This window comes from Mastomys coucha, unplaced genomic scaffold (genome assembly GCF_008632895.1).
Source record: "Mastomys coucha isolate ucsf_1 unplaced genomic scaffold, UCSF_Mcou_1 pScaffold14, whole genome shotgun sequence".
Classification (NCBI taxonomy): domain Eukaryota; kingdom Metazoa; phylum Chordata; class Mammalia; order Rodentia; family Muridae; genus Mastomys; species Mastomys coucha.
The window spans coordinates 116,380,537-116,407,441 of record NW_022196896.1 but is presented as its reverse complement, the minus strand read 5'-3'; the positions used below and the strand labels follow the sequence as shown (position 1 = coordinate 116,407,441).

The 26,905-nt window shown below is 47.9% G+C and overlaps 1 protein-coding gene and 1 long non-coding RNA gene across 2 annotated transcripts in view; one reads left to right on the top strand and one right to left on the bottom strand.

Annotated features, from left to right (window-relative positions):
• Positions 1-26,905, top strand: part of Col6a3 (collagen type VI alpha 3 chain) — an 81,312-nt gene that overhangs the window by 44,242 nt on the left and 10,165 nt on the right. Inside the window, 31 exon segments of the mRNA XM_031368378.1 lie at positions 102-701; positions 1,282-1,619; positions 2,821-2,899; positions 4,591-4,736; positions 6,331-6,423; positions 6,955-7,008; positions 7,796-7,867; positions 8,523-8,549; positions 8,653-8,697; positions 8,810-8,863; positions 9,821-9,883; positions 10,438-10,503; positions 10,919-10,972; positions 13,279-13,314; positions 13,788-13,850; positions 14,615-14,677; positions 14,913-14,975; positions 16,247-16,309; positions 17,037-17,087; positions 17,175-17,210; positions 17,657-17,719; positions 18,619-18,681; positions 20,376-20,408; positions 20,490-20,526; positions 20,634-20,645; positions 20,735-21,228; positions 22,737-22,833; positions 23,401-24,099; positions 25,321-25,423; positions 26,562-26,903; position 26,905. The exon segment at position 26,905 is cut by the window's right edge and continues 382 nt beyond it. Of these exon segments, the coding sequence (XP_031224238.1) occupies positions 102-701; positions 1,282-1,619; positions 2,821-2,899; positions 4,591-4,736; positions 6,331-6,423; positions 6,955-7,008; positions 7,796-7,867; positions 8,523-8,549; positions 8,653-8,697; positions 8,810-8,863; positions 9,821-9,883; positions 10,438-10,503; positions 10,919-10,972; positions 13,279-13,314; positions 13,788-13,850; positions 14,615-14,677; positions 14,913-14,975; positions 16,247-16,309; positions 17,037-17,087; positions 17,175-17,210; positions 17,657-17,719; positions 18,619-18,681; positions 20,376-20,408; positions 20,490-20,526; positions 20,634-20,645; positions 20,735-21,228; positions 22,737-22,833; positions 23,401-24,099; positions 25,321-25,423; positions 26,562-26,903; position 26,905 (4,010 nt within the window).
• Positions 17,104-26,905, bottom strand: part of LOC116088755 — a 12,134-nt gene continuing 2,332 nt past the window's right edge. The window contains exon 2 of the long non-coding RNA XR_004118002.1: positions 17,104-17,834. This is a non-coding gene — a long non-coding RNA (uncharacterized LOC116088755). The remainder of the gene's footprint in view (positions 17,835-26,905) is intronic.

Sequence of the window (26,905 nt, the reverse complement as noted above, 5' to 3'; positions counted from 1 at the left end):
TGAGCGTAGTGAAAGCATTACTGACTTTGATTTGCAGTGTGTGCGTTCATACTTTTTTGGAGGCCTGAACTCTCCTCAACTGCCTTGTGGTTCACTTGCAGAGAAGAAGAAGGCAGACATTGTGTTCTTGCTGGACGGTTCCATCAATTTTAGGAGGGACAGTTTCCAGGAAGTACTCCGTTTTGCGTCTGAAATCGTGGACACAGTCTATGAAGAGGGCGATTCCATCAGAGTAGGGCTGGTCCAGTACAACTCGGACCCCACGGATGAATTCTTCCTGAGGGACTTTTCTACCAAAACACAGATTATCGATGCCATCAACAAAGTCGTCTACAAAGGAGGGAGGCACGCCAACACCCGGGTGGGCATTGAGCACCTGCTGCGGAATCACTTCGTGCCCGATGCTGGTAGCCGCCTGGAGGAGCGGGTTCCTCAGATCGCCTTCGTGATCACAGGAGGAAAGTCAGTGGAGGATGCTCAGGACGTGAGCCTGGCTCTCACCCAGAAAGGTGTCAAGGTGTTTGCCGTTGGCGTGAGGAACATCGACTCCGAGGAGGTGGGAAAGATAGCATCCAACAGTGCCACAGCCTTCCGGGTGGGCAGCGTCCAGGAACTGTCCGAACTGAGTGAGACGGTGCTCGAGACTCTGCACGACGCCATGCATGAGACCCTCTGTCCTGGTGTGACGGATGTTTCCAAAGGTAACTGTTGTGTGCACAGCTTCACTCTTCCTGCTGATGCTGAGGGCAGCTTTATTGCCGTCCTGTGTGTTCCTCAGGCTCATGGCTTTGGACATTTTTTTCATGTCCTCAGTGCTCACTTACTCACTGTTCTAGAAGGTTCTTCCAGGATAAGAGTCAAAGTCTTATAAGCTTTACTTTTTTCTCCCACTGTTTGATTCCCCGGGTAATTTAGACTTGCTTATCTTTAAAAGCATATTTTATGAGACATAGTCTATTTTGGACTGACCTGGAATTCATGAAATTCCTGAGTAGGCTGGTGCCGGGAGTATAGATAAGCCTCTCAATATGTTTATTGGATAGGTTGCCTGGATTGGGGCATTTGTGTTCTGAAGTTCTTTCAGTTTTAAACAACAACCTGAGTAAATACCAAGTGTACACTATTGTACGCAAATAACTAACCCCCACAAAGAGCAAATATTTGTTCAAATAACACACACTTTTGCTTCCTGGCAGTAAGAGGGAGTCAGATCTGGTTGCTTCTCTGGGCTCACACGTGGAAGATCTCATTTTGTTCTCTACCTGCATCTCTTTTTGCCAGCATGTAATCTGGAAGTCATTCTGGGGTTTGATGGATCCCGAGATCAGAATGTGTTTGTGAGTCAGAAGGGCCTTGAGTCCAAGGTGGACACCATCTTGAACAGAATCAGTCAGATACAAAGGATCAGCTGCAGCGGCAACCAGCTGCCCACTGTGCGGGTGTCTGTGGTGGCCAACACGCCCTCTGGGCCAGTGGAGGCCTTTGACTTTGCCGAGTATCAGCCAGAGCTGTTCGAGAAGTTTCGCAACATGCGCAGCCAGCATCCATACATCCTCACAGCTGACACACTGAAGCTCTACCAGAATAAATTCAGGCAGTCGTCGCCTGACACTGTGAAGGTAAGCAGGCCAAGGCCAGGAGCCTTCTGCAGTGCTCTGAGCTCTTCTGGCTTCTTGAAGACTGTCCTGAGTGATTAGTATTCATCACAGTGGATGGGACAGGGTTGTTAGCACCTGACTTCAAAGGACAGTTATGTTCCTAAGGTCTGGCCATGATTTTATATGTCTTCCTCCTCTTGCTAGCTTCCTTTAGCTTCCCCCCACCCCAACAGAACACAAATACACACTACACACAATTTCATAACACACATACATGTAACATACATACTCATCACATAGCACAAACACAAAATCACATAGACACACATATACACACATCACACTACACTGTTCATACATAAGACATACATACTCACCACAATGCACATACACATATGCGCACACACCTCACTGCACATAAATAAAACAGACACATTCACCACAATGCACATACACACACTCACACACTATGTTATATTACATGCACTCTGTTTTTTTTTTTTTTTTTTTTTTTAACTAAGGCTGCCAAACAAAATACCACAGGCACGGTGCCTTAAACCACAAGGATTTCTTTCTCCCAGTGCTTGAGGCTGGGAGGCCAACATCAAGTAAGACCTGGGCAAGACAGCTTTGCTCTGAAGCCTTGCGGCCTGACTTGTAAATGGCAGCTTCCCCTTGGGTCCTCACATGACCATCTCTTCCGCTGCTTGTGGCTCCGTCATCTTCTCCTACAGGAGGTCACCTGCTGGACTAGGGGAGGGGACACTCAGATCCTACACAGCTTGGCTGCTTCTTTAAGGTCCTACCTGCAAGGGCAGTCATCTAATGTACTGGAAATCAGCATTTCAAGCAGTTATTGAGGGAACACAGGTCATCCTTGGACACACTCACACAGACACACACACACACACACACACACACGCATGCACACACGTACTCACTCACTCACACATGCAGACTCATAATTTCTAGAAGCCATATCTTATAAGGCTGAGAATACAATAAGGCACTTGGCACTTGTCATTGTGGCTTGTAGTTTTCAAATCTCAATCAAAAATGGATGTACATTCCTTTATGTTCCACATTGCCCTTGCCCTTGGCCTCCAGTCTCCTCGGCTGTCGAGGAGGGATTTGAACTCACTGTGACCACTCAGTTCCCTTCCGACTGTCTGTGATGCTTCCTGGCAGTATGGGTGAGCTTCTATTCCTCTGATGCTTACAGGTAGTCATTCACTTCACGGATGGAGCAGATGGAGACCTGGCTGACTTACACAGAGCATCTGAGGAACTCCGGCAAGCAGGTAGGTCCCAGGCATCCTCCGTGTGAGAAGTAAGCCTTTCCCTGCTGCCCAAGTCAGATTGGCCACTTTACTGAGAAAGATCTGTCAATGCATTTGGGGGTCTGGACCATCAGAGGCTCTTGTCCTGCCATCTTGGATCTTCCTTCCCTGCTTGGGCTGTAACATAAGGGTACTGAAGCTTCTTTTGAGCCAGGAATAGCTTTATTGCTAGGTCAGCCTCAGACACATTGACCAGGGGGAACACCCACAGTGCAGAAAGCTTTTGTAAGAGTCCAAGTGTTAGTTCACTCAAGGTTGTCACATACACCAGAGATGGGATGAACAGAAAGTCATCCCACCATCAGTTTGCAATGACCACAGCTTAGTATGTAGACCACTAAATTAAAATAGTACAACCCATATTAAACACTTAACTTAATATAAAATAAATCACACAAGCACTTTCCAAGCAGACTTGCCAATGGCTGCCTGAGCGGCCTTGCTTGGTGAGATGAGCTTTGGAATGTCCCAGTGCTGACTATCAAACAGTTGCCAATGCCAGAGGCTCTGAAAACCCTTTCATAAGGGTAGCATATCAGACACTCTGCATATCAGATGTTTACATTGTGACTCATAACAGCAAAATCACAGTTATGAGGTAGCAACAAAATTAACTTGATGGTTGGGGGTTCACAGCAGCGGGAAGAACTGTATTAAAGGGTTGGAGCAGCATTAGGAAGATTGAGAACCACTGTGTAGAAGGGAGCAGAGATATCCAAGCACATTATCTTTAAATAAGACTTACTTATCTATCTGTCTGTCTGTCTGTCTACCGTGTATGTGTGTGTGTGTGTGTGTGTGTGTGTGTGTGTGTGTGTGTGTACCAAGTGTGTTCAGATGTCCTCAGAGGCTGGGGAAGGCACTGGATCTCTTGGAACTAGAGATACAGACAGCTGTGTGCTACCCATTGTGGGTGCTTGGAACGGAACCCGGGTCCTCTTCCAGAGTAGCGCACACTCTTAACCATTTGAGCCATCTCTCCAGACCCACCCAAGCACATTCTATTTATTAGCTCCTCCCTCCCCAAACAGTGGAGAGGACACTGCTGTGGACTGACTTTAGATGTGTTAGAACTTCAGGTCTTCCCATGACACACTCCCAGTCTGCAGGGTCAGAGGTGACATGTTACAGATGCCACTTCAGTCACTCAGAGGAGTTGAGTATCCCAACTCTCCCAAAGAAGCGAATTGGTTTCATTAAACACATGTAGATTACAGCAAGAATTTAATGGTGACATTTCCTTTCAAAATAATAAAAAGGGGGACTGGGGATATACCTCAGTTGTAGAAAGTATACATAGCACCCATACTTCGTGTTCCCAGTTTGGTGGTTTGATCCCTGGACCACCAAAAAGTGAACAACATGAGCCAGAGAGATGGCTCAGTGGGGAAAGGCAGCTACCGCCTAGCCTGTTAAGTTCAGTTTCCGAGGGTAGAAGGAGAAACTAATCCCTGAAGGGTTGTCCTCTGACTGCCCTGTGTGTGCATGAGACGCTTGTATTCCCCTCCCAAAATGAATAAATACAGCCGAACAACAACAACCCTTGCCCCCAGTCACTTAATGGAGTAAAATCAGATTCAGGAAAAAATGAAATCCAGCTTTCTAACGCCTAGGTGAGGTAGATGGTGTGTTAAATGGTTCCTTTCTCACAGGTGCCCAAGCCCTGATCCTGGTGGGTCTTGAACGTGTGGCTAACCTGGAGCGGCTGATGCAGCTGGAGTTTGGGCGGGGCTTCATGTATGACAGACCCCTGAGGCTCAACCTACTTGACTTAGACTATGAACTGGCAGAGCAGCTTGTGAGTCTTTGTCTCTTTTAAAGAATTTTATACACGCCCCCCCACACACACACACACACTGCTTTAGATTTTTGGCATCTCAAGACAGCAAAGCCAGATGTCTTAGCGGCCTGGTGGCTGGGGGAAGGGCATATGGATGTATCACGGACTCCCTCAAGGCTTGCTTTATTGCTGTGTGAGTTCCGGATATGCCCTCTGCCTTTTCTGTGTGATGGAATCAAGGATATGCAGGGAAAGAGAGACGGAACCCACTTGCAGGTTGGAGAAGTCCTCTCCTTGTCTGTCTCCCTTTCTGGGCTCTTCTCTCAGTGAGAGCAGTTGCCTCCTGGGATGGGAGTGGGGTCAGGGTGTAGCCGGTGATTCTTAGAGAGTGACTAAGGCTGTAGGGGTGGGAGGGAGTGCTTCCCTCTCTTCCTCTTTCTGTCTTAAAAACGGGGATGATTTTATTGGGTAGAAGCAGCGTCAGCCTGGAACAGGGGAGCGAGCGCAGACGATCAGCACTAACTCAGTGAATGGCAGTGTGTTTGGGATGCATAAGGTCAGGGACTCGGTGAGGGAGGGATGCAGAGGACGCTGGTGACCCAGATTGTGGTGATCCTGGCTCAGAGCCCAGGGTGCCACAGGCTGCCTACCCATGGCTCCTCCAGGGACTCCCCTAGGCCAGTCCTGATTTCTATAATCTCAACTGTGGCTCAGAGAAAGGCCGGCTGTGGATTTCTAATTTAGAATGTTCTTTGACCTCAGGTTGTTTCAATGTGTTGACTGGATTTTTTTTATTTGAGGTTCGGACATAAGGAGGCTGTCTTAGTTAGGGTTTCATTGTTGTGAACAGACACCATGACCAAGGCAATTCTTTTTTTTTTTTTTGGGTGGGGGGTTTCAAGACAGGGTTTCTCTGTATAGCCCTGGTTGTCCTGGAACTCACTCTGTAGACCAGGCTGGCCTCGAACTCAGAAATCCACCTGCCTCTGCCAAGTGCTGAGATTAAAGGCGTGCACCACCACTGCCTGGCCCAGGGCAACTCTTATAATAAAAACATTTCATTAGGGCTGACTGACAGGTTCAGAGGTTCAGTCCATGATCATCATGGTAGGAAGCATGGCAGCATCCAGGCAGACATGGTGTTGGAGAAGGAGTGAGAGTTCTACATGCTGGTCCACAGACAGCATGGAGGAGACTGTTACTAAGCATAGCCTAAGCATAGGAGACCTCAAAGACTACTCCCACAGTGACATACTTTATTCAACAAGGCCACCCCTCCTAATAGTGCCAAGCATTCAAACACATGATTCTATGGGGACCATGCCTATTCAAACCACCACAGAGGTTATACTGAAAATCCGATCCTTGAATGTCTGTGTTAGAAATGTCTGGAAAAATGAGCCTAGTCTAAGATAAGGATTATCATAGTTAATTTTTCTTTTCTCTTCCACCAACGACTTCCCACCTTATGCAGAGAGTTGAGCCGTCAGTTGTGCCTAGCCTTCGAGGGAGTGACATTAGGTAGCTCACTGTAGCAGACTGGGACAAATACCAGCACCTTGGTGGTTTCCTGTTTTCTCTTCTTGATATTTATTTACTTTTTCCTTGGCAGGACAATATTGCTGAGAAAGCTTGCTGTGGGGTTCCATGCAAGTGCTCTGGAGAGAGGGGAGACAGAGGGCCCATTGGCAGCATCGGGCCAAAGGTATGGCAATGGTACTCTTCACACCACAGGCTAGACTTTACCCCACAGGCTAGACTTCAGGTTCTGGGTGACTTCCTAACATCATGGCTATAGAGAGAGGCAGATGGGCCCTGGCCATATTGGCAATTCTGGGCTCCAAGGTACTGCTCTCTGACCAATATCCTTGATGTTTTGCTGTGATGGAGAAGGCCCAAGTACCTGCCACGTTTCCCTCTTCCACTGAATGGGACAGCCTGCTCTCTGACACATGGGTCTGTCATTTAATAATACAATGTGAAAACCCAAGGATACCTCGGCAGCCTCACGATGTGGGTCAGCGAGCCACAGCTCTCTTGGAAAAGAAAGAGCCCGAGATATCCCAATGGAAAGATCATCACAGAATAGAGATTGAGTGGGATCATGTTCAGCTCTAGGCAATGCCCATTGCCACGATGCGTGTCACCATGGCTCCACCGAGCAGAGAGCAGAGCCACTGCCAAGATGCTTTATGCAGACCACAGGTAACATGGAAACTCATGTGCTTTATTTCAGGGTATCTCTGGAGAAGATGGCTATCGAGGCTACCCAGGTGATGAAGGCGGACCTGTGAGTAAAAGCTCCCCTGCCCTTCAAGTTTTTACTGGCTCCTGCTCTTCCCATGTGGGGACTGAATGGTGGCGTTTGTAGCCTGTCTGGTGGTCAGGGGCTTTCTCAAAAGGAGAAAAATTTTCTCTTAACTTACTTAACTCTCTTTCTTTCATTCCTGCGCTAAGAGCAGTGAGGATCTTTGAGTGTGATGACCGTGTGTGTGGAGTGCCAGGGGAGACTGGCTCTGCTCAGAGTGGAGGAAGGTTAGACCGGGGACCACCATGTATAGTGGGCCCAGTGCTCACCAAGTATATGAGCAGAAACTGGTGGTAGTAGGCACTCCTAATCCCAGCTTTTAAGAGGCTGAGGCAGGAGGATGATGAGCTGCTGAACCATTATGTAGTGAGACTCTGATAAGTCTGCGAGGCTCTGGGACCCTGGGATATAGGATCGGGGTGGGTGGGCTCCAGGGAGAGTAAGTGAGGTCTCCAGGTGTCCAGACCAGATAAGGATGTCAGTGCTGACCCTGTTGCCATGGGACAGCTGGAAACCATGTCAATACAGTGTAATGGTCAGGGGAAAGAGTAGTACCCCCTGGACACTGCAGCCATCCCAGAGCCTACTCCCCAGCCCATGAAGTTGTGAATTCTTGCTCAGTCAGGAGCTGGGGAAGTGACGTTGTTGGTACATGTAGCCTGCTTACAGTGAAGCCTTCTGTGTGCTGCATGCTATTCTCTGGGACAGAGTTAGAAGAGACACCAGACAGGAGATTCCTGCCTGCAAAATGCCTTTGTTCTCTTTACAGGGTGAGCGAGGTCCACCGGGTGTGAATGGCACACAAGGTTTCCAGGGCTGCCCAGGCCAGAGGGGAGTGAAGGTATAGTATGAACTTGTATGTAGGAGAGTCAGCCCAGTGCATGCTGGGAGAATATGAGCTCTCCATGTGCCTTGGGGAGGGAGGGTAGCAGGCTGGGGGTGTTCTCCATTCTCAGAGCCCAGGAGCCAGGGTCTCTTGCCGAAGGTAGCTCAGCATTGGGGTGGGTCAGGAGTCCAGAGCACAGGCTATCACTGGAAAGGAACCTGGGTGGAGACATAGTTTCCTGTGGAAACATTTAGCAGCCAGGAGTCAGTCATGAAGTGCAAGGTTCTGGCAGAGCCCTAGGAGGAGTCAGGGAAAGAGGTTCCTGAAAGAACCGCACTGCATAGGATTCCAGGGTCGGCTGCTTCTGACTTGAAGAGCAGGGGTAAAAGGGAAGGGCCCAGCACATTGCAAGTTATGCAACTGACCTTCTGTCTTTGGAGCTGCCTCTCCTTCCCAGGGAGAAAGATCACCCAAGTGTTCACCTCCAGACAAATTCACTTTATAATACCCCATCTGGCCATGAGAGAGGAGGCAACCCAGGATGCATGTTTAATGTATAGACCCTCACAACCAGGGCTATTCAGACACAGGTGAAGGGGCATCCTTTAGCTTCTGTCCCGAAGAACTGGTTCTGTATCATTCATGTTTCTTCTGTCCCCTTACCTTCCAGGGTTCTCGAGGATTCCCAGGCGAGAAGGTACTCAAGTTTGTTCGTTTTAATGAAAACTTCCCCCAATGCTTCTTCTTCTCCCTTGCTGGGGTCACTTGTTCCACTCACTGTCTGCCCTTTTTCTTCTCAGGGTGAACTGGGAGAAATCGGCTTGGATGGTCTGGATGGCGAAGAGGTGGGTGGCTTTACCTCCCACGTCCCAACTGCTTCTATTCCCGCGGTCCTGGTCACCAGCAGTCCCTAGGAGCTGTCACACATTGTACAATCCACTCTCGTTGTCTTTACAGGGAGACAAGGGGCTGCCCGGTTCATCTGGAGAAAAGGGGAGTCCTGGAAGAAGAGTAAGTGTGCTTCTCTCTCACTGATGGGGGGGGGCATAACACCTTCTCCAGGGATCAGTTAGCACTCTTCCCCACGGGCTTTCCTGGTAGATGTCTGAGTGATGTCCCCTCTCAGCTGTGACACCCTATATGTTATTTCCTTGTTGGAAAGCATGTCCCACGGGGTGGAGATTGAGTCTTTTCTGTTGTAAACACATTTCTCAATGCCTGGGGCTGAGAGGCTCCCCAGGAAACATTTGCAGACTAGCCAAGCACATCAGAAATAGTTTGACATGATTTGGGAACTAGAGAGATGGCTCAGCAGTTAAAAACATATATTGATGATACAGAGGACCCCCAGTTCCTAGCTCTCAGATAGGATGTTTCGTAAGTTTCGTAATTGCCTATAACTCCTACTCTGGGGGATATGATGCCCCCTTCTGGCCTCTGCAGATGGTGCCCTCAGGTCCGCACACACAGATAGACACGTAGACATACGTATAAGGAAAATAAATCTTAGAAAAGGAGTGATCTTTTCCAGCTTCATGCTAAATGGGAAAATGGCAATAGGTGTTCTGATAAGACTTACAAAACGTGGAATGTGATTTTGATGAACAATGTAGAGGTCTAAGGTGCAGCTTGAGGGTTATAGTTAGTAAATATCACTGTATTAGAGATTCTGGTTAGAACAGCATGCACCAGCTAATTGATCACAGAAACAAAGTAGTGGGACAATAGATACAATCATTTCTTCACCATAGCAACCACACACACACACACACACACACACACACACACACACACATATATGTATGTATATATGGGTGTTTGTGTGGGTGTGTATGTATGTATGTATGCATGTATGTATGTATGTATATACATGGCATCATGTTATAGATCTCAAATACTCTTCAAAATACTTGTCGGAAATCCACCAGAAATATCTAGTTTTAAGTTTCTGCCGTGTGATTGGTTTAGGGTGACAAAGGACCCAAAGGAGAAAAAGGAGAGAGAGGAGATGTTGGAATTCGAGGTGACCCGGTAAGGAAGATTTCTTTATTTCTGATTTCACGGGAGGAAGCTTATGAAGGAAGAGAAAAAGGGTCATTCACATTTTGAAATTGCTTTATGATGTGCTGATAAAAATAGGAGATTTATCCCGTCCTTTCAATTTTGGGGTCATTGGAGATGATTTGTTTCCAACACAACAAGCGTTTTCAAGTCACTCGGTAGGTGGGTCTCTGAGAGTCTTCCAGAAATGCCCTCTGGACACATTTGCCTTAGGATGTGTCCCTATGCAACTTTCTGGTTCATGGATTTGTAAACCCTTTAAGCAAGGGACCACTGCTGAGATGGCCTGTTCTGCAGGTCACCCTCCTCTATGGGAGAGGATGGGATGTGAGGCTGAGTGTCCCCAGGAGTGAAAGATTTGTGCCACCCCACTGGGGCCACGGTTAGGCTCTGGGTGTTAGCTGGATAGGAGGTGGCTTGAAGGACTGTCTTTGAGAGCCTTCCCTTCACTCTGTTGCTAAGAATTCTAATGGCTGCAGCTTTCTTTATATGGGGCTCATCGGACAAACCCTGTTGTTTTTCAGGGTGACTCTGGACGAGACAGCCAGCAGAGAGGACCCAAAGGAGAGACAGGCGACATTGGACCCATGGTATAGTGATCCATTTCCAGAGACCCTCTGTGCTCAGGGCAGGAAATTGACTAGCACGTCATTCACACGTCACCAGCTGCAGCCCCCATGATCTGCAGAATCTGTGAAACCAGCAGCACTGCCCCACAAGGCTGGCACCTGTGTGCCCGGGAGGCAGCCTCTGTGGGACTGGGCATCAGGGCTGCTCCCAGGCAGCTGTGTGCAGAGAGCTCTGGTGAAGCCAAAGTCTCAAAGGGGGGTGACAGTGACCCTAAGCCTGATGCTTCTCAAGAATGCCTGGAGCTCTGTCCTCCTGTAGACAGATCCTTCCCTGGGAATAGACCTCCCTGCCCCATGTCTCCAGCAACACACTCTGGGGTTTAATGTTGTTCTCTGTAGGTGAGAACTTCATGTTCACTTTTTACCCCCACATCAGGGTCTCCCAGGCAGAGATGGCATCTCCGGAAGCCCAGGAGACCCTGGAAAGGATGTGAGTACCTTGGGATGTTGGGTTCTGCTCAGTGGCAAGGGATTGGTGCATAGTGCCTGGCACTCTGCTATGATGCAGCTCCTTGCTGGGGGCGGGGGGTGTAGAGCCATTCCTGAAACCATCTATCTGTCTATTTTATGCTCTACAGATATAGTACTAAAGCCAAGACCATTTGCGCTGATATAAAATAAGGAGGTTTTTATCTTTGACTTAACGTTGCTGCTGTAGATCGTTTGCTGGTTCACAGTTCTGAAGGGTTCAGAAGCATAGGTAGCTAGCACTGGCATTCACGCTTGTCTTCTCATGGAGGAGGGGAAGGCAAGAGGTGGATCTTGCCACCAAATCTGCTGCTGATAGGACATTTCCATTCTCAGCTCCCTCCACCACCCATCACTCACCTTTCTTAGTCCTTTCTCCCTCCTTCAGTCCTCTGTCCTTTCCCTCCGTAGAGAACATTGAACACTTAAAAGAAAAATAAGGTCTGCTATTTTCAAGCATTTGGTCAACTCTTGCCCACAAGTAGCTAAAAAATCAGGACGGAAATGCTAATGCTGCTGATGGGGGGACATGGGGAAGAAGGACGAAGATGCAGATTGTTTGTATAATTGCTTCTCTATTTGTGCCACTCACGGAAGGGAACTTAGGCACAGTGTGGCTTAGCTTTTGTGTTTCCAATACATTCTGGAGCGTGTGTCATTGAATAGTGTGTTCTGTACTCACTGGAGAAATGTGGAAGCCAAGGTGAAATTCATAGCCCTATATGATGGTGCTTGAGAGCTGCCAGGGCCCAGGAGAGCAGAGAGCAGGGTCCTCATAGCTGGAAGAAGTGGAAGAAGAGGCCAGGAGGTTACAATCCTTAGGGGAGTTCAGGAAGTTAGTGGGTGCCTAGAGTGGGTCTCTGCTCAGAAATGAACAGAGTGGGAAACATGGAGGACAGGGGTAGACAGCTCAGGACCAGGTCCTCAGCATTGCTGGGCTCAGTAGCTGACCAGCACAGAGAGTTCTTGAGGTATGAGGCTTTCCAGGGGAGTGACTCCCTTGTGCTCAAATGGCTTCTAACTTTCTAAAAACAAAAATTAAATTGTTACCTTCAAAAGTTTGAACATCAGACTGGAGAGCTAGCTCAGTTGGCCAAATGCTTAGCAAATAGGCTTGAGTTTGTTCCTTAGCACATGTGTAAAAGTCTGGGGTACAGTGGTAGGTTAATATGGTTGAGCCACGCAGAGACAAGAACTGTTCTATAGGCTTTTGTAATGCAGCTCTCAAAATGGTCTGAGGACATGACTGAAAGTCCAGCTGAGGGTATGGTCATGTGTGAGGCAGAAACTCCTGTTGGAATCAATTTAGGGGCTCACTAAGTGGCAGGAGATGGAACCCAGTAAATTTGCCTCAGGGTGAGGACCAACAGAGAGGCCTTTTGTTCCTTCCCTCTCTGCTAGGTCAGACACAGATCAAAATGTGCTCCAGGGTGTTAGAGCGCTTCTCAGCTGCCTCTCCTGGCCTCTGCAGGCTGCCAGTGAGCAATGAGACAGGAGTCTGATGGAAGAGCATGGGCCTTAGGGAGGAGCAGGGATTAGTTGCTTCTCTATGCAGGACAAGAGCAGCTCTCAAATTCACACCGACCCTAGGAAGGAGGCCAGCACTGTGGTGGCTGCATGGTGGCCAATTGCTGGGTGGATCCCTCTGGGGGTAGAGAATGTGACTCCTGGGTTGACCAAGTCCCTGGGCTTGAAGAGACAGCTTAGCAGGCCAGCAGATCCCCTCCCCCAACTCTCCATTGGAGCATTCATGAGGTGGGGGAATCCCTGGGTCCTTCTGCAGCAGGCTCACATTTTCAAACGAAGGCTCGCCCCTGGAACATCCACAAGAAGCTGCCAAGACATGAGCCCAGCTTTCAGGTTCACGTGTGTGCACCCGGGGTTGCTCTTGTTGTATTTGGCCAGGAGGGTTGAGGGCCCAGGATTCCCTTCAACACAGCAAAGCATCTTGACTCTGCTAAGTTAGAGCAATGGGTAGGATCGCGTTCCTGTTTCTCATTCTTCTCTGGGAACTGGCTGGGATTCTGCAGCCAGATGCCATTATTTTCCTTGGCAGGTCAGAAGTCATTCCCAACCATTCACTGGAGTAACTCACAGGCACAGCATAGAAGTAGAAACTGCTAGGGATTGGGGAGGAAGGGTGAGCGCTCCAGCCTCCTAGGTGTAGGGACTAGTTTCTGGCATGGAGTTTGCACTACAATGGGTAGATACATGTGTCAGGATTCAGCATCCTCATCACCCACTGAAGACATGTGCCTTCTTCCACAGGGTGGCTTCGGCCGAAGGGGACCTGCAGGAGCTAAGGTAGGCCACTGGACTGACTTGGCATGTCTCTGTCTCTTACCTAGACTCCCAGGAGTCTCCTGGACACAGAGACTAGTTAGCCCAGGGAATAAGATATTGTCCCTGGCCATCAACTTACAGAACTCCTCCCTTTTCTCTATCAGTCTCTCAAACTCAGCCTCTTCTAGGATAGAAGGTGTTTCATGTGGTTTCCGGAGTCGGGGGAGGGAAAGGAAAAGGCTGACAGGCTGGGGTCTGGGCAGTCCTCTGCCAGGCGTGTCTATGTATCTGGCCATCTTGCCTGTGCCAGAGAGGATTCAGTCCCAAACAGCCTTAATTTATCAAAGCTGTCCAGTGGAACAGGCTGAGAGAGAAGGCTGCTGCCCCGTGTGAGGTTCTGTGTGAGGTTTTTGCCCACTCCGCCACCATCTGTACCCTTCCCCCAGTCCAGAGCAGAGAGCTGGTTTTGTTTACCTGCTTGTCTTGTTTCCAAGGGCAACAGAGGCGGTCCTGGCCAGCCAGGCTTCGAAGGGGAACAGGGTACAAGAGGCTCACAGGTCAGTATCCTGGAATAACTTGTGCCTTATAGTATCTCCTAGACCCTTGTGGCTTTGTCTTAAATGAAGGTGATGGCCATGTGACACAGATTCTGCCTCAAGTAATGATTCCATAGCTCTCAGAGCACTCACCTATTGTGTAATAATTATAAAATGTTTTATTAACCCCAAAGGAGGCATTGTGCAGTCACCTCTATTGCTCTCTCTCTACCTTTGGGGCCCCATCAACCCCAAACTGTTGTCCTCCACCTCTGCCATTCCCACATCTTCCCTCACCCTTATAGACCCCCACATCCATCTGTCATCCTAAGTCCATCACCTTTAACTCCTATTGCCCTCTATTCCTATTGCCCTCCACTCCTATTGCCCCACCCCAGCTGCTGCTAATCCCTACTGCCCCTCCTCTTTACTCCCCCTCCCCACCCCTGTAACCCTCAACCTTGATGCTCCCTACCTATGGACAACACTGGTCCTCCTGTCTTCATGAATTTGCCTGTTCTGGACATTTCATATAAATGGTATCAATAGGTGGGTTTTACATTTGGTTTCTCTCACATAGTATAGTTTTCTGAACTCTAGACATGTTATAGCACCTGACATAATTGTATTCCTTTCACTGGCTGAGTAATATTCCATCACGTGGATGAAGAAAAGTGTTTTGATTATTTCATTCACTGGTGGCTTGGTGTTTGAGGTGTTACCACTCTGGTTATTGAGACTCAGATCAAATGCACTCACCTGTCACATGACCTTTTCCCCTCCAGGGTCCGCCTGGCCCTGTTGGTCCCCCAGGCCTGATCGGGGAACAAGGAATTCCCGGACCTCGGGTAAGCATCTGAGTGTGATAACCGGACTGTGTTGGCTGGTGGAGCTGATGTAGGCTTGGCTGGTAGTGTGGAGTCTGCAGGAGTCGCTCTGTGACTCTGTGGGCTTACGTGGGCAATGCTGGGCATAGTTAAGTGCTCGGGATTTGTGGGTAAGACTGGCCTCTGACCGGGGACAGTCAGGATCTTAAGTCTGGATGGTTGTTACTTTATGCATACCCTTCTCTTTGCCTTACAGGGAGGTGGAGGTACGGCTGGGGCTCCTGGAGAACGTGGCAGAACTGGTCCGCTGGGGAGGAAGGTTTGTCTGGGGAACAGTAGGGCTTTGCTGAACTGGGTGTTGCTGCCTCCCCGCTGTCTGCCTTCTTCTTTGCCTCTTCCTCTTTAGCCTGACCCCTGTGCACCAATGGTCACAGACATAACTCCAGTTTTCTCCACTGTTCACACATGTATGTTCCAATTAGTGGTGGTCCACACCTTTAATCCCAGCGCTTGGAAGGCAGAGGCAGGCAGATCTCAGTGAATTTGAGAGCAACCTGGTCTATATAATGAGTTCCAGGACAGTGAAGATTATATAGAGGTCTCAGAACACTCCTCCCAAAATGAAACAAACAGAAAAGGTAGACACAGAGAGCCGCCTGTGGTGGCTCAGGCCTGTAATCTCAGCACTTGGTGGGAACTTGGGGCAGGAGGATTACTCTAAGTTTGAGGCCAGCCTAGTCCACATGGTGAGATCATACACACACACACACACACACACACACACACACACACACACACACAGAAGCATACACACAAACATATATAGTCAGTATTTTGTTTGATTATTCAACTTTTATTAAGTTTTTAAACAATATCTATCTATCTATCTATCTATCTATCTATCTATCTATCTATCTATCTATTAGGTGTGTGGTTGTGTACATATCATACTGGGTATGTAAAAATCATTAGACAGTTTGGTGGGATTTGGTTCCCTTGTTCCATCACATGGGATTTGGGGCTTGAACTCAGGTTGTCAGGCTTGGCAGCAAAAGCCCTTTTACTTCCTGAGTCATTTAGCCAGCCCATGCATTTGGCATTTTTAAAATATATGTATAACAGTACCCATTTATAGGGCACAATTTGATATTTGCATAATACATATAATGATAAAGTCAGAGAAATGGGCATTTCTTTGTCTTGGGAGCACTTGAAACTCTCTCTTCTGAATATGTTACAAATTGTTGTAAACTGCAATCAACCCACGGTGCCCACTAGATCATTCTCCTCCTGCCTAAACTGCATGCGGTACCTGTTACCCAGTCCCACAATGTTCTGTCCCTAACGATCATGGGTGTCCACTCTATCGTCACATCAGCCTTTGCTTCCTGTGTGAGACTGCATGTGGCACTCGTCTCACTGTGTTTGGCTGATTATGATTAAAATCTGACTTCACAGAAACCTAAAGGGTGACGAATGAGGCACTTTCCCCTTGACATCACTGCACTGACATCAGTACAGCAAGTGTGGGGCTTGGGTCCCCATGAGCTGGCCTCCATTCAGTGAGTCACCCTTGTTTTCCCCATGTAGGGTGAGCCAGGAGAGCCAGGGCCGAAGGGAGGCACCGGGAACCGTGGACCCCGTGGGGAGACGGTAAGGTCCCCAGCGCCCTTACAGAGGAGCTCACTGACTGGGATGAGCGACATACAAAGCATCCTAGACTTGGAGAGGTCTGCGGCGTCATTTGGATTATTCAGAATACGGCTGACAACAGTGAAAGCTGCTCATTTCAAAATGAGCTCTATTTCCCTGGCAGCTTTGTGAGCGAAAGGGAAATCCATAGGCTATTGGGAGCTTTCCTAAAATGAGTCACTCTTCCGGAAGACTCTGTAAAAGGACTAGACACCAGATCATTATAATCCCAAGCTTTAAAACACTGATATGTCTTCCCAACACGGTCCTCTCGTTGTGGGATAGTTAATAGCATTCACTCTGAATGCTTCACATGATGAAGGGCGCAGGCCTGGGGATACAGAGCCCAGGTGTTTGGAGGAGGGCTATCTGGAAGGGGTGTCAGGCTAGGACGGGAAGGTCTTGGGGACCAGAGAATAAGACCTATGCACAGAAGGATCAGGATGTCTGAGAGCTTAAGGTCAGAATTCCTGTGAGGGAGACTCACAGAAAATGCTCACATAGATCTGTGTATCTCTATGAACATGCCTTTGCTCACACCTGTGGAGGAGGGCCCAGAGATGGAAGGCTTCTTTCTCTTGCCCTCTGGTCCCCAAACACTCATGCATTCCCCTTCTGTTTAGGGGAGAGTTTGACACAGTGGCTATGATGCAATGGCTTGCACTAACAACCTCTCTGTTCCTCGTAGGGAGATGACGGGAGAGACGGAGTTGGCAGTGAAGGACGCAGAGGCAAAAAAGTACGTATCTGGATGGCTTCCAACATCTTGCATTTTAAATGGCTTTAAGTTGGGACCTGATATTGAGGTGTTTATTGCCTTTTACAGGGAGAAAGAGGCTTCCCTGGCTATCCGGGACCAAAGGTGAGTGACCAGAGTAATGGGGTGTGTGCACCGTTTCTGGATAAGCCTGAACTGAAGTCAGAATACCTCAGCTTTAGGCTTGGGTCAGCGGCTCGTGACAGGGCCATGCCGGGAAAGTCTCTGAGCTCTCTAAGATGCTCCTGTCTGTGCGGATGGAGTTGGCAGTGCTTGCTGTCCAGGGCGCTTGTTAGTTATGTGGACGGCGGGAACATCTGAGACCTGCGAATGCCACAACCCATCTGGCAGGAATGCCAGTGATGACATAAACCCAGGCTGTCTGTAAATGGCACCAATACACTGGAGCCGTTTGTAGATGTGAACCTGTTAGCTCTTTGGAAAGTATGGTCCAGATGCTCTGCTGGGTCTTACCCCAGGGACACCCCCCACCCAGCAGAAGGTCCTGCTGGTGAAGACCTTGATGTGTCACTTCTTGGCTCTCTTCCCAGGGTACCCCTGGTGAGCCAGGGGCAGATGGACCACCAGGACCCAAAGGCATCAGAGGTCGAAGGGTAAGTTCGTCCATGTCTGGCAGTGAGTGGGAATGAGCAGGCTCATGGTCGCGTGATGGGATGCTGAGACCTTTAAGAACCATCCTCTTCTTTCTCAGCCTGATCAGCAACAGCCCTGGTGGCAGAAGGGAATTCCAAGTTTCAAACCAATGTCCTCACAGCCCATGAGAGCTGTGTTCTGCAACTGCCTCCCTTCAGCCAGGACCTCTTGGTGGGGAGGGTTTTACAGCTCTTTCTCTGGCATGTCTCAAAAGTCATGAGCCCAGGGATTATCCCGTCATGGTGCCAGAGAGGCTTAGGTTTTGGGTTGGATGGTGTTGTGACTGTTCAGATGTGAGGAAGCAGGGCTTAATGAGGCCTGCTTAGGAAGCCCGTAGCCTTCAAAGTGAGCCATGCCTGGGCTATGGGTTCCCCATTACCTGGTTGATAAGATCCCTCAGTGTTGATTCTAGATTTCTCTCTTCAATGATCATTCACTTCCCCTCCAACATTAATTGGACAGAATCCCAATTCATGGCCAGATATAATAATGCTACTAACAGCTGTTTTCAGCCAGAAATAGAATTAATAACAATAATTAGGCAGTGAATTTGATTATGCAGGAAAGACACTCCATCTAGATCATTTTGAAATGGGCTAGTGGTGTCCATGGACAGTTATCTGATTGACAGTTCTAATTCTCTTGGATACTCAGAGGGATTTTAGTGATGGTTTGGGTTAACCATCTATCTTACCTGAGCCTGCCAAACTGTACAGTGTGGAGGCTCAAAGAAGCTCTTTGGGGTCCTTTATCCTTACCCCTTGAATTTTGAAGACTTCTCATGGCGAATAGAATGGGTTCCTCCTATCACCATTTCCCCCACAGGAGCTAAGAATGCTCCATCTTTTACCTCCTCTAGGGAAATTCAGGACCTCCAGGGGCAGTTGGACAGAAGGGAGACCCTGGCTACCCAGGACCATCTGTAAGTATTCATCCAATTTCTAATGAGTCACTATGTGGAAGAACGCATGATGGGCGCCTTACATCTAATCTCTGAAAACTCCCAACCACCTCCTTTCCTCAAAACAATTCCCTACATATGTATAACACATAAATGTATTCCCTTCTGACACTGCAACGGGTAAAAAGCATACTTGAGTTTTGAAATAATAAGCTTTGAAAAATATTTTACGGGGACCGGGAATGTAGCTTAGTGGCAGAGCATATACCTGTCATGAGCAAGATCCTGGATTTTGTTCCTAGAACCATAAACAAGAAAATAAATAGCATTTTTTTGTAGTACTAGGAATTGAACCCGAGGCCTCATTCCTACCAGGCAAACACTATCCCATTGAGCTATAACTATGGTTTATATGCTACTCTGTGATCCAGGGAATATTATAATATTTGCCTTTATAATCTCTCACTATAGGTTTGTTCAGAGAGAGCAAGTTGCAGTACAATTGCTTGTATCGTATAGAAGTGGCACAGCTAGACCAAATCTGGGTTTGGGGAGCACTTTCTTTGTTTATAAAATCCCTAAGGGAGCCACTAACTCAGTGTTTAAAATCTATCAGTCATGCTTTCCCCAGAACCCAGGGGGAATCTTTGTCACTGATACTACACTTCCCATATTTGGTTTGCCATGAAGTGCGTGAAGTTCAAGGAAGAACGGACAACACAGGCCAGGAGTGGGCCAACCTCTCCTACAAGGAGAATTTGAGGGATTGGGTTAACCTTTGTATGTGATGGAGGCACACTGAGGGGTGATACAATTTAATGAGATGTGCTGAGCCAGTAATTTTGGTTACTAGCCAAGAGAAACTGCTTCAGGGAAAACCAGCCAAGTATCCCCAAAGCTTGACCATCAGGTTGACAAAACATGGGGACAAAACACAGAGGTCAGTCATTAGTCTGTCTCTAGAGCCTAGGAGATGAGGTGCTTTTGACATGGAAGGGACAACGTGATGATTCCTCACCTACGCTTCCTCAGGGGCAGGCTGTGCAGAGCAAGCACCCTAGAGGAAGCTGCGCCCTCAGGGGAAGCTGTTCTTATTGCCCAGAGCAGTTGAGAGGGACCCAAGTGGTTGTGGTTAGAGTCATGAGTTACATGGGTGAACAATGAGGAGTGGAGCTTCTTCAAGGCGAGCTCACCTCCTAGGGAGAAAGAACACTTTGTCTTCAAAAGTGTGGTGAAGTACAATTTAGACAGAGGGGCTGTGGATGCTGAAGGCTACACAGTGTTTGTTGCCCTTCTCTTACTTCCCATTCTGTTCCTATGGCTAAAGAATGGCCTTTTGTCTCTTTATTATAATTATTTTGTTTGTTTTTTAAAGATTTACTTATTCATGTTATGTATACGAGAGACATCAGAAGAGGGCATCGGATTCCATTACAGATGGTTGTGAGCCACCATGTGGTTGCTGGGAATTGAACTCAGGACCTCTCGAAGAGCAGTCAGTGCTCTTAACCGCTGAGCCGTCTTTCCATCCCCTCATTATAATTCTTAACACACATTCGTTGCACAGGCCATTGGGTTCCACTCTGACATCTCCACATGCGTCCACACTGTGGTTCGATTGTGCCCACTCTCTCTTCTCCCGGCCCCTTTCCCTTCTTAAACCACACCGCATACGTCTGCTTCCTCTCTCAGACTTTCGTTGCTTGGTTTTACAGGGTCACAAGGGCAACCGAGGCGACTCCGTTGATGTAAGTAGTGTGTGTGCAGAGGGAGCCATTGTCTTACGTGCCTGTCATCTGCTCTTCCTAACACTTTGATTTCCTCCACAGCAATGTGCCCTCATCCAAAGCATCAGAGACAAATGCCGTAAGTCCTCGCTCTTCTGTAGTCTGTGGCACATCATGCCTTTACCGTCACCATTCTCACCCTGCAGACCTGGCTTTCATCCTCTCTTCTCTTTGTTTCCCTTCTAGCTTGCTGCTATGGTGAGTATTGGTGACTTCCCACTCTTCGGAGAAGAGACGGATCCTCTGTGGTGAGTAGGGCTTATCTCTGAAACCCCCATTTTCCACAGGGCCCCTGGAGTGCCCTGTATTCCCAACAGAACTCGCCTTTGCCCTGGACACCTCTGAGGGTGTTACTCAGGACACCTTCAGCCGGATGCGAGAAGTACTTCTGAGCATTGTGGGAGATCTGACCATTGCCGAGAGCAACTGTCCGAGGGGTGCTCGAGTGGCTGTGGTCACCTATAACAACGAGGTGACCACAGAGATCCGCTTTGCTGACTCCAAGAAGAAGTCTGCCCTCTTGGACAGTATTCAGAATCTCCAGGTGGCCTTGACCTCTAAGCAGCAGAGCCTAGAGACAGCCATGTCATTCGTGGCCAGAAATACATTCAAACGTGTGAGGAGTGGATTCCTGATGAGGAAAGTGGCCATTTTCTTCAGCAATAAGCCCACGAGGGCATCCCCTGAGCTCCGCGAGGCTGTGCTCAAGCTTTCAGATGCGGGGATCACACCCTTGTTCCTTACAAGCCAGGAGGACCGACAGCTCATCAATGCCTTGCAGGTCTGTGCTCCATGCTTTGGCTCCTCCTCCCTCTCATCTTTGAGAAAGCTCTAAGGAATGCTATGTTCTCTAGGTGGAATTTGTGTCCTTCGGCTTCTGAAAGGTCTGAGCGGGCTGGGCTGGTTGAGATCTCTTGTGAGGTGTCTAGGGCAGCCTATGGCTTCAGCACCAGCACCAACGTCTGGAGGACTGTAACTTACTCCCTCCAGGTCCCGACGTACATGGTGGTAGCGCTGGCTAGACAGCAAGGCTCCTGCTTGCTAAGTAGGGGTTGTTGGTGTGGGTGGATTCTGCCTCTCAGTGGAGCAGAACAGTTCTGGCTCCTCATCAAGTGGCTCAATTCGACTTTTATATGACCCTATTATGACTTCCTATGACATGCTGCTAAACCTTTTACTCATTTTTACCTTATGGGTTAGAAGATCTTGGAGTTAGGGAAGGTCTCAGTTCTGGAGAAGATGCTGGGCCACTAGAATCTAAGGCTCACGTACTGGGTATAGCTCACCCCACTCTGTTCTGGAGACTCTCCCGAGATGGCCATTAGGACCTACAGCCTCTCAGTGAGGTCCTCAAAACATGAGTGGCCTCAGGATCCTCCCAACCCTGTACTGTGCCAACCTTTTCTTAGCTAGCTCTCCCTGCCAGTCTATGCAGAGGATACATCCTGTTCTCACTTGTATGTCTTTAATTGTAACTGCCCAGTACAATATTCAGGGCCACTTCTAGTGACAGTAGTCAAGACACATGGACAATAGATACAAAGGACATTGACCTGACCCAGAATTAGGTGTTCTTAGTCCGCATTGCCATCTGCTTTACACCATGCTGTGGAACCCCTCTCTGGGTCTTGGGTTTCTCTCTTGTGAGGTGAGGCTGTGTGATCTGGGCTCTGTGCCTTGCCAGCTGGGAGCACCTCTTTCTGTGTCAGCAAGCTATGGCTTGCTCAGTGCCACTGCCCCTCAGTGTTTATTCTGCCAAACTGCAGCCTGGTTTGGGGCCAGACACTGGGTTTGGAGTTCAGTATTAAACTTGGGCTCCTGGCCATGAGTTCTTGCGAGGGAACAGTTTTGTTTATTTTATTTTGTGGTCTTTTATTTTGAGGGGCCCAGAAGCACATGCGACTCCACAGATCAGAAAGGAATCCCCTTGCCCATTTGTATCAGTTACTCATTATGTGGATGCCACGTGCCCATCACTGTGATGGGCAGGATGTTTTCATCTCCAAGGAGGGATATTCTTGTTTGCCTTGTCTAAGCTGGAGAGAGCAGAGAAGGGGCGGATCAGTGTTTGCTGCCACCGTTAAAACCACCACCATAATATTTTAGCCCCCAGTGTTTGTCAGGGGCATATCAGACACTTTGTTTAGTGTCTAGTTGATCGTCTGAGCAACCAGAGTCCAAACAATAAGGTGCTGTGCCATGGGGAAGTTTATCTCATTGATTTTGTCCTGTTGTTGCTGTGTTTTCATAATGGCTCCTTCTGTGTGTATCTCCCTTTGTCTAAACCAGATCAATAACACAGCAGTGGGACATGCCCTGGTTCTGCCTGCAAGGAGGGATCTCACAGACTTCCTGAAGAATGTCCTTACCTGCCACGTTTGCCTGGGTAAGCTCTTCATCTATCTGAGCATGGGGATCTGTCCAACCATAGCCACTAAAGTTGTAACTGCAGAGGAACATTTGAATGAAGAGTTAAATTAAGACTTAAATTAAGAGTTAAATTAAGACTCGAGGCTCATTGTCTTTACTAATGTAAAGGCCACTCAAGGGAGTCCTCATCTTGGAATCTAGAGCCTCCATGTTTATCTTAGAAGTACTTTTAGAACTTCTGTCTTTAAGACACAGCAAGTGATGGGGATGTTTTAATCTCACGGAGCACTATGAGGACTTTACGTCACTGACAAGTTTCATTTAGTGAAATGAGGGGACACAAACTGGAATCTGGGCACAAGGAAAGCAGTGAGGCATAGTCTAAGTATGTATTCTAGGCTGCCTCAAACTGGTCATTCTCCTGCCTCTGCCTCCCAAGTGCATGGATTTTGGGTGTGCATCCTCTTCCCTAGAGAAGCGTCTATCTGATGATTGTAGTGATGATTGTAGTCACCTGACTCCCAGAAGGTTGGGATGCTGCTGGGACCACATGGTAATAGGACACTGTGCCTTTTTTTTCTAGACATTTGCAACATCGACCCATCCTGTGGCTTTGGCAGCTGGAGGCCTTCCTTCAGGGACCGGAGGGCAGCGGGCAGCGATGTGGACATAGACCTGGCATTCATCTTGGACAGTTCAGAGGCTACCACTCTGTTCCAGTTCAACGAGATGAAGAAGTACATAGGCTATGTGATCAGACAGCTGGACCTGAGCCCAGACCCCAAGGCTTCCCAGCACTTTGCCAGAGTGGCTGTCGTGCAGCAAGCAACCTACGAGTCTGTGGACAATGCCAGTGTGCCGCCTGTGAAGGTGGAATTCTCACTGACAGACTATGGTGCCAAGGAAAAGCTGTTGGACTTCCTTAGCCGGAGGATGACCCAACTTCAGGGAACCATGGGCCTGGGCAATGCAATTGAATACACTATAGAGAACATCTTTGAAAGTGCTCCAAACCCACGGGACCTCAAAATTTTGGTGCTGATGCTGACGGGTGACATGCAGAGGCAGCAGCTGGAGGAAGCCCAGAAAGCCATCCTACAGGCCAAGTGCAAGGGCTACTTCTTCGTGGTTCTGGGCATTGGCAGGAAGGTGAATGTCAAGGAGGTCTACAGCTTTGCCAGCGAGCCCAATGATGTCTTCTTCAAACTTGTGGACAAATCAACTGAGCTCAACGAGGAGCCTCTGATGCGCTTTGGGAGGCTTCTCCCATCCTTTGTCAGCAGTAAGTCCTGTGCCACACATGGTGTGTTCTGGCTATGGCTTTATTCTGGCTTATACTCTCAGGTCACAAGGCAGGGTGAACAGTCATAGAAAATACATCTTTGTGCTGACATGACCTGTTCATTCATCTAATACACACACACACACACACACACACACACACACACATATACACACACACACATACACACACGTACACACACGTACACACACACACACACACACATCACATGTGCCTACCCTGTGCCTTGAGTTAGGAGCTAGAGTCAACAAGGCACACACAGACAAATCCCTTGTCTTCCTTTGCTCACTCATTATGTCCATTTGACTGATGCTTTCTATCCATAAGGCACTGATGCTCTTCCAAAGTGTCCATGACTAGGTTTGCAAATGGACCAAACACACATTGACTATGCATGACCTAGTATTCTGGTTGTGCTGTAAGGAAGTCTATACTGTCAGGGGGCTAGAGGGAAGCTTCTAGAAGGGGTTGCACTGATTTGGGATTTGTTGCCAAATTCATGCTTTCCTCTGGATAGAACTCATCTTCCCTCTCATTTCCTCTTCCCTTATGAACGTCCTCTTAATCAGCTGCTCTGCAGTCATCCAAGGAACTAATTTTCAATAGTCCCCACCTTTGGACACTGGGCTTAGGACATCTGTTAATTGGCTTATAGATCTTTTGCCCCTATACCTGTGATCTCTTGAGACTGCATCCTCCACGGAGGGAGTTCAGAGCTGACATAGTTCACAGTGAATGAGCTCAGCCCACATAGTAAACAAATGAGGGAGGCCTATGAAACATAAGACAGCATGTCCATGCTGAGTAGCCATTGCTCAGGCGAAAGTTGAGGACTGTGAACAACACACTATTCACATCATGAAGGTCAGTCCCACAAAAGATTTAGGGTAAGATGTGAAGCACAGGGAAGCCTCAGCTTTACCCAGGGATCCATGCTTCTGTCTTACGAGGATTAAGCAGGGGTGTACCCAAGAAAGCGTTCAGAGAACCTTGAACATAACTGGTTTATAATTTGATGTTCAGTGACTGTCTAGAAACCGTTCTGCTCTCGACACAGTTTCATCCTAGCCTGCTCCATTCTCTCACACTGAGGACATATTACCTTTAGGTGAATCATCCATGGAGTTATGCAACTAGCTCATCACACTGATTTTAATTTCCACATGATTCACATGAAGTTTGATTTTTTTTCCTCTCTAGGTGAAAACGCATTTTACTTGCCTCCAGATCTCAGGAAACAGTGTGATTGGTTCCAAGGGGACCAACCAGTGAAGAATGGCGTCAAGTTTGGTCACAAACAGCTGTGAGTAGTTATGACTGTCGTGCCAAATATCATAGCACTAGAATAGCTGTAGAGGCTTTCCAAGCAATCCCTAGCTTCATAGATTGAGACACTGAAATATAGAAATATGACTTCCCTAAAATAATGTGAGTTCTTAAACATTCTTTTGTATTGGTTTGCTTCCACTACATAATGAAATACCCAGAATTTACAGACTTAAAACAAGAATAGTTTGCAATCCTGTGGGTTAGAAATTTCTGATTGGGTTCATCTGGGTGGTCTGTCTGCCTGTCTGTCTTTCTTTCTCCTGGCCTCCTTTATGTGGATGTAGTATCTTTCTTAGCTATGAACAGATTGGTCTAGCGTGGTCTTAGGTGGGAAGATTCATTTCTGCTCTATACGATTTCTTATCTTCTAGTGGCCTAGCCTGGGCTCGCTCACAAGTTGATTGGGAGGGTTTTTATAAGAAAGTTCTCTTGAGACATAAGCCAGGCCTAGCACATTGTTACTTTAAACCACATTTTATGGGTCAAATATGCCCAGAGCTTAGACTGAAGTGTGGCAAATGTGAACGGAATTGAGGCCTATATTGCATTATGCATTCTTTTCCCTCTGTCTCTATCCTTCATTTTTGTCTTTTTGAGACATGGTCTTACTGACTAGTCCATGTTGGCTGGAACTTACTCAGAATCCCAGGCTGGTCTCAAACTTGTGGCAATTCTCCTGTCTCATCTTTCCAATGTGTTAGGATTGCAAGCGTGAGCCACCTCACCTAATGAGTAGATACTTTATGGTGCAAACAAATAGTAGTGATTTTGTTGTATATGACCCAGTTGATTGTTTAAATTACAACATTGTTAAATATTTACTCTTTTCCCTTTTACTTTCCACCTTTTCTTATCCATTGAAAGTAGGATATCAGGTTGATGAATAATTAATGTAATCATTTTGAATAATTCTATTTTAATATTCTGTTCAATATTTTCTTCGGGGCAGATTCTGAAAGTAAGAGCTGTAGTATATGTGTATTATAGAAGGTTTACAGAAACCAATATCTTCCTGTCGCTAGTACAGCAAATTTCCTGTAGATCATAGGGTTATGACTCTCTATAGCATGCAAAAGTACGGCTACAGGTGATGTTTGATTTGTTTTTAACAGAAACACTCCACATACTGTTAATTCAAGTCTTACATCCAAAGTTGTGACCACAATGAAGCCAGTGACAACAACCAAATCAACAATTGTAAATCTGCCACCTGCTAAGCCAGCCCCCGCTAGGCCGGCCCCTGCTCAGCCAGTTCTTGCTAAGCCAGCCCCTGCTCAGCCAGCCCCTGCTCAGCCAGCCCTTGCTAAGCCAGCTTCTGCTAAGTCAGTGCCTCCTCAGCCAGTCCATGTTCAGCCTGCCCCTGCTCAGACAGCTCCTGCTAAACCAGCCCCCGCTAAACCAGCCCCTGCTCAGACAGCTCCTGCTAAACCAGCCCCCGCTAAGCCAGCCCCTGCTC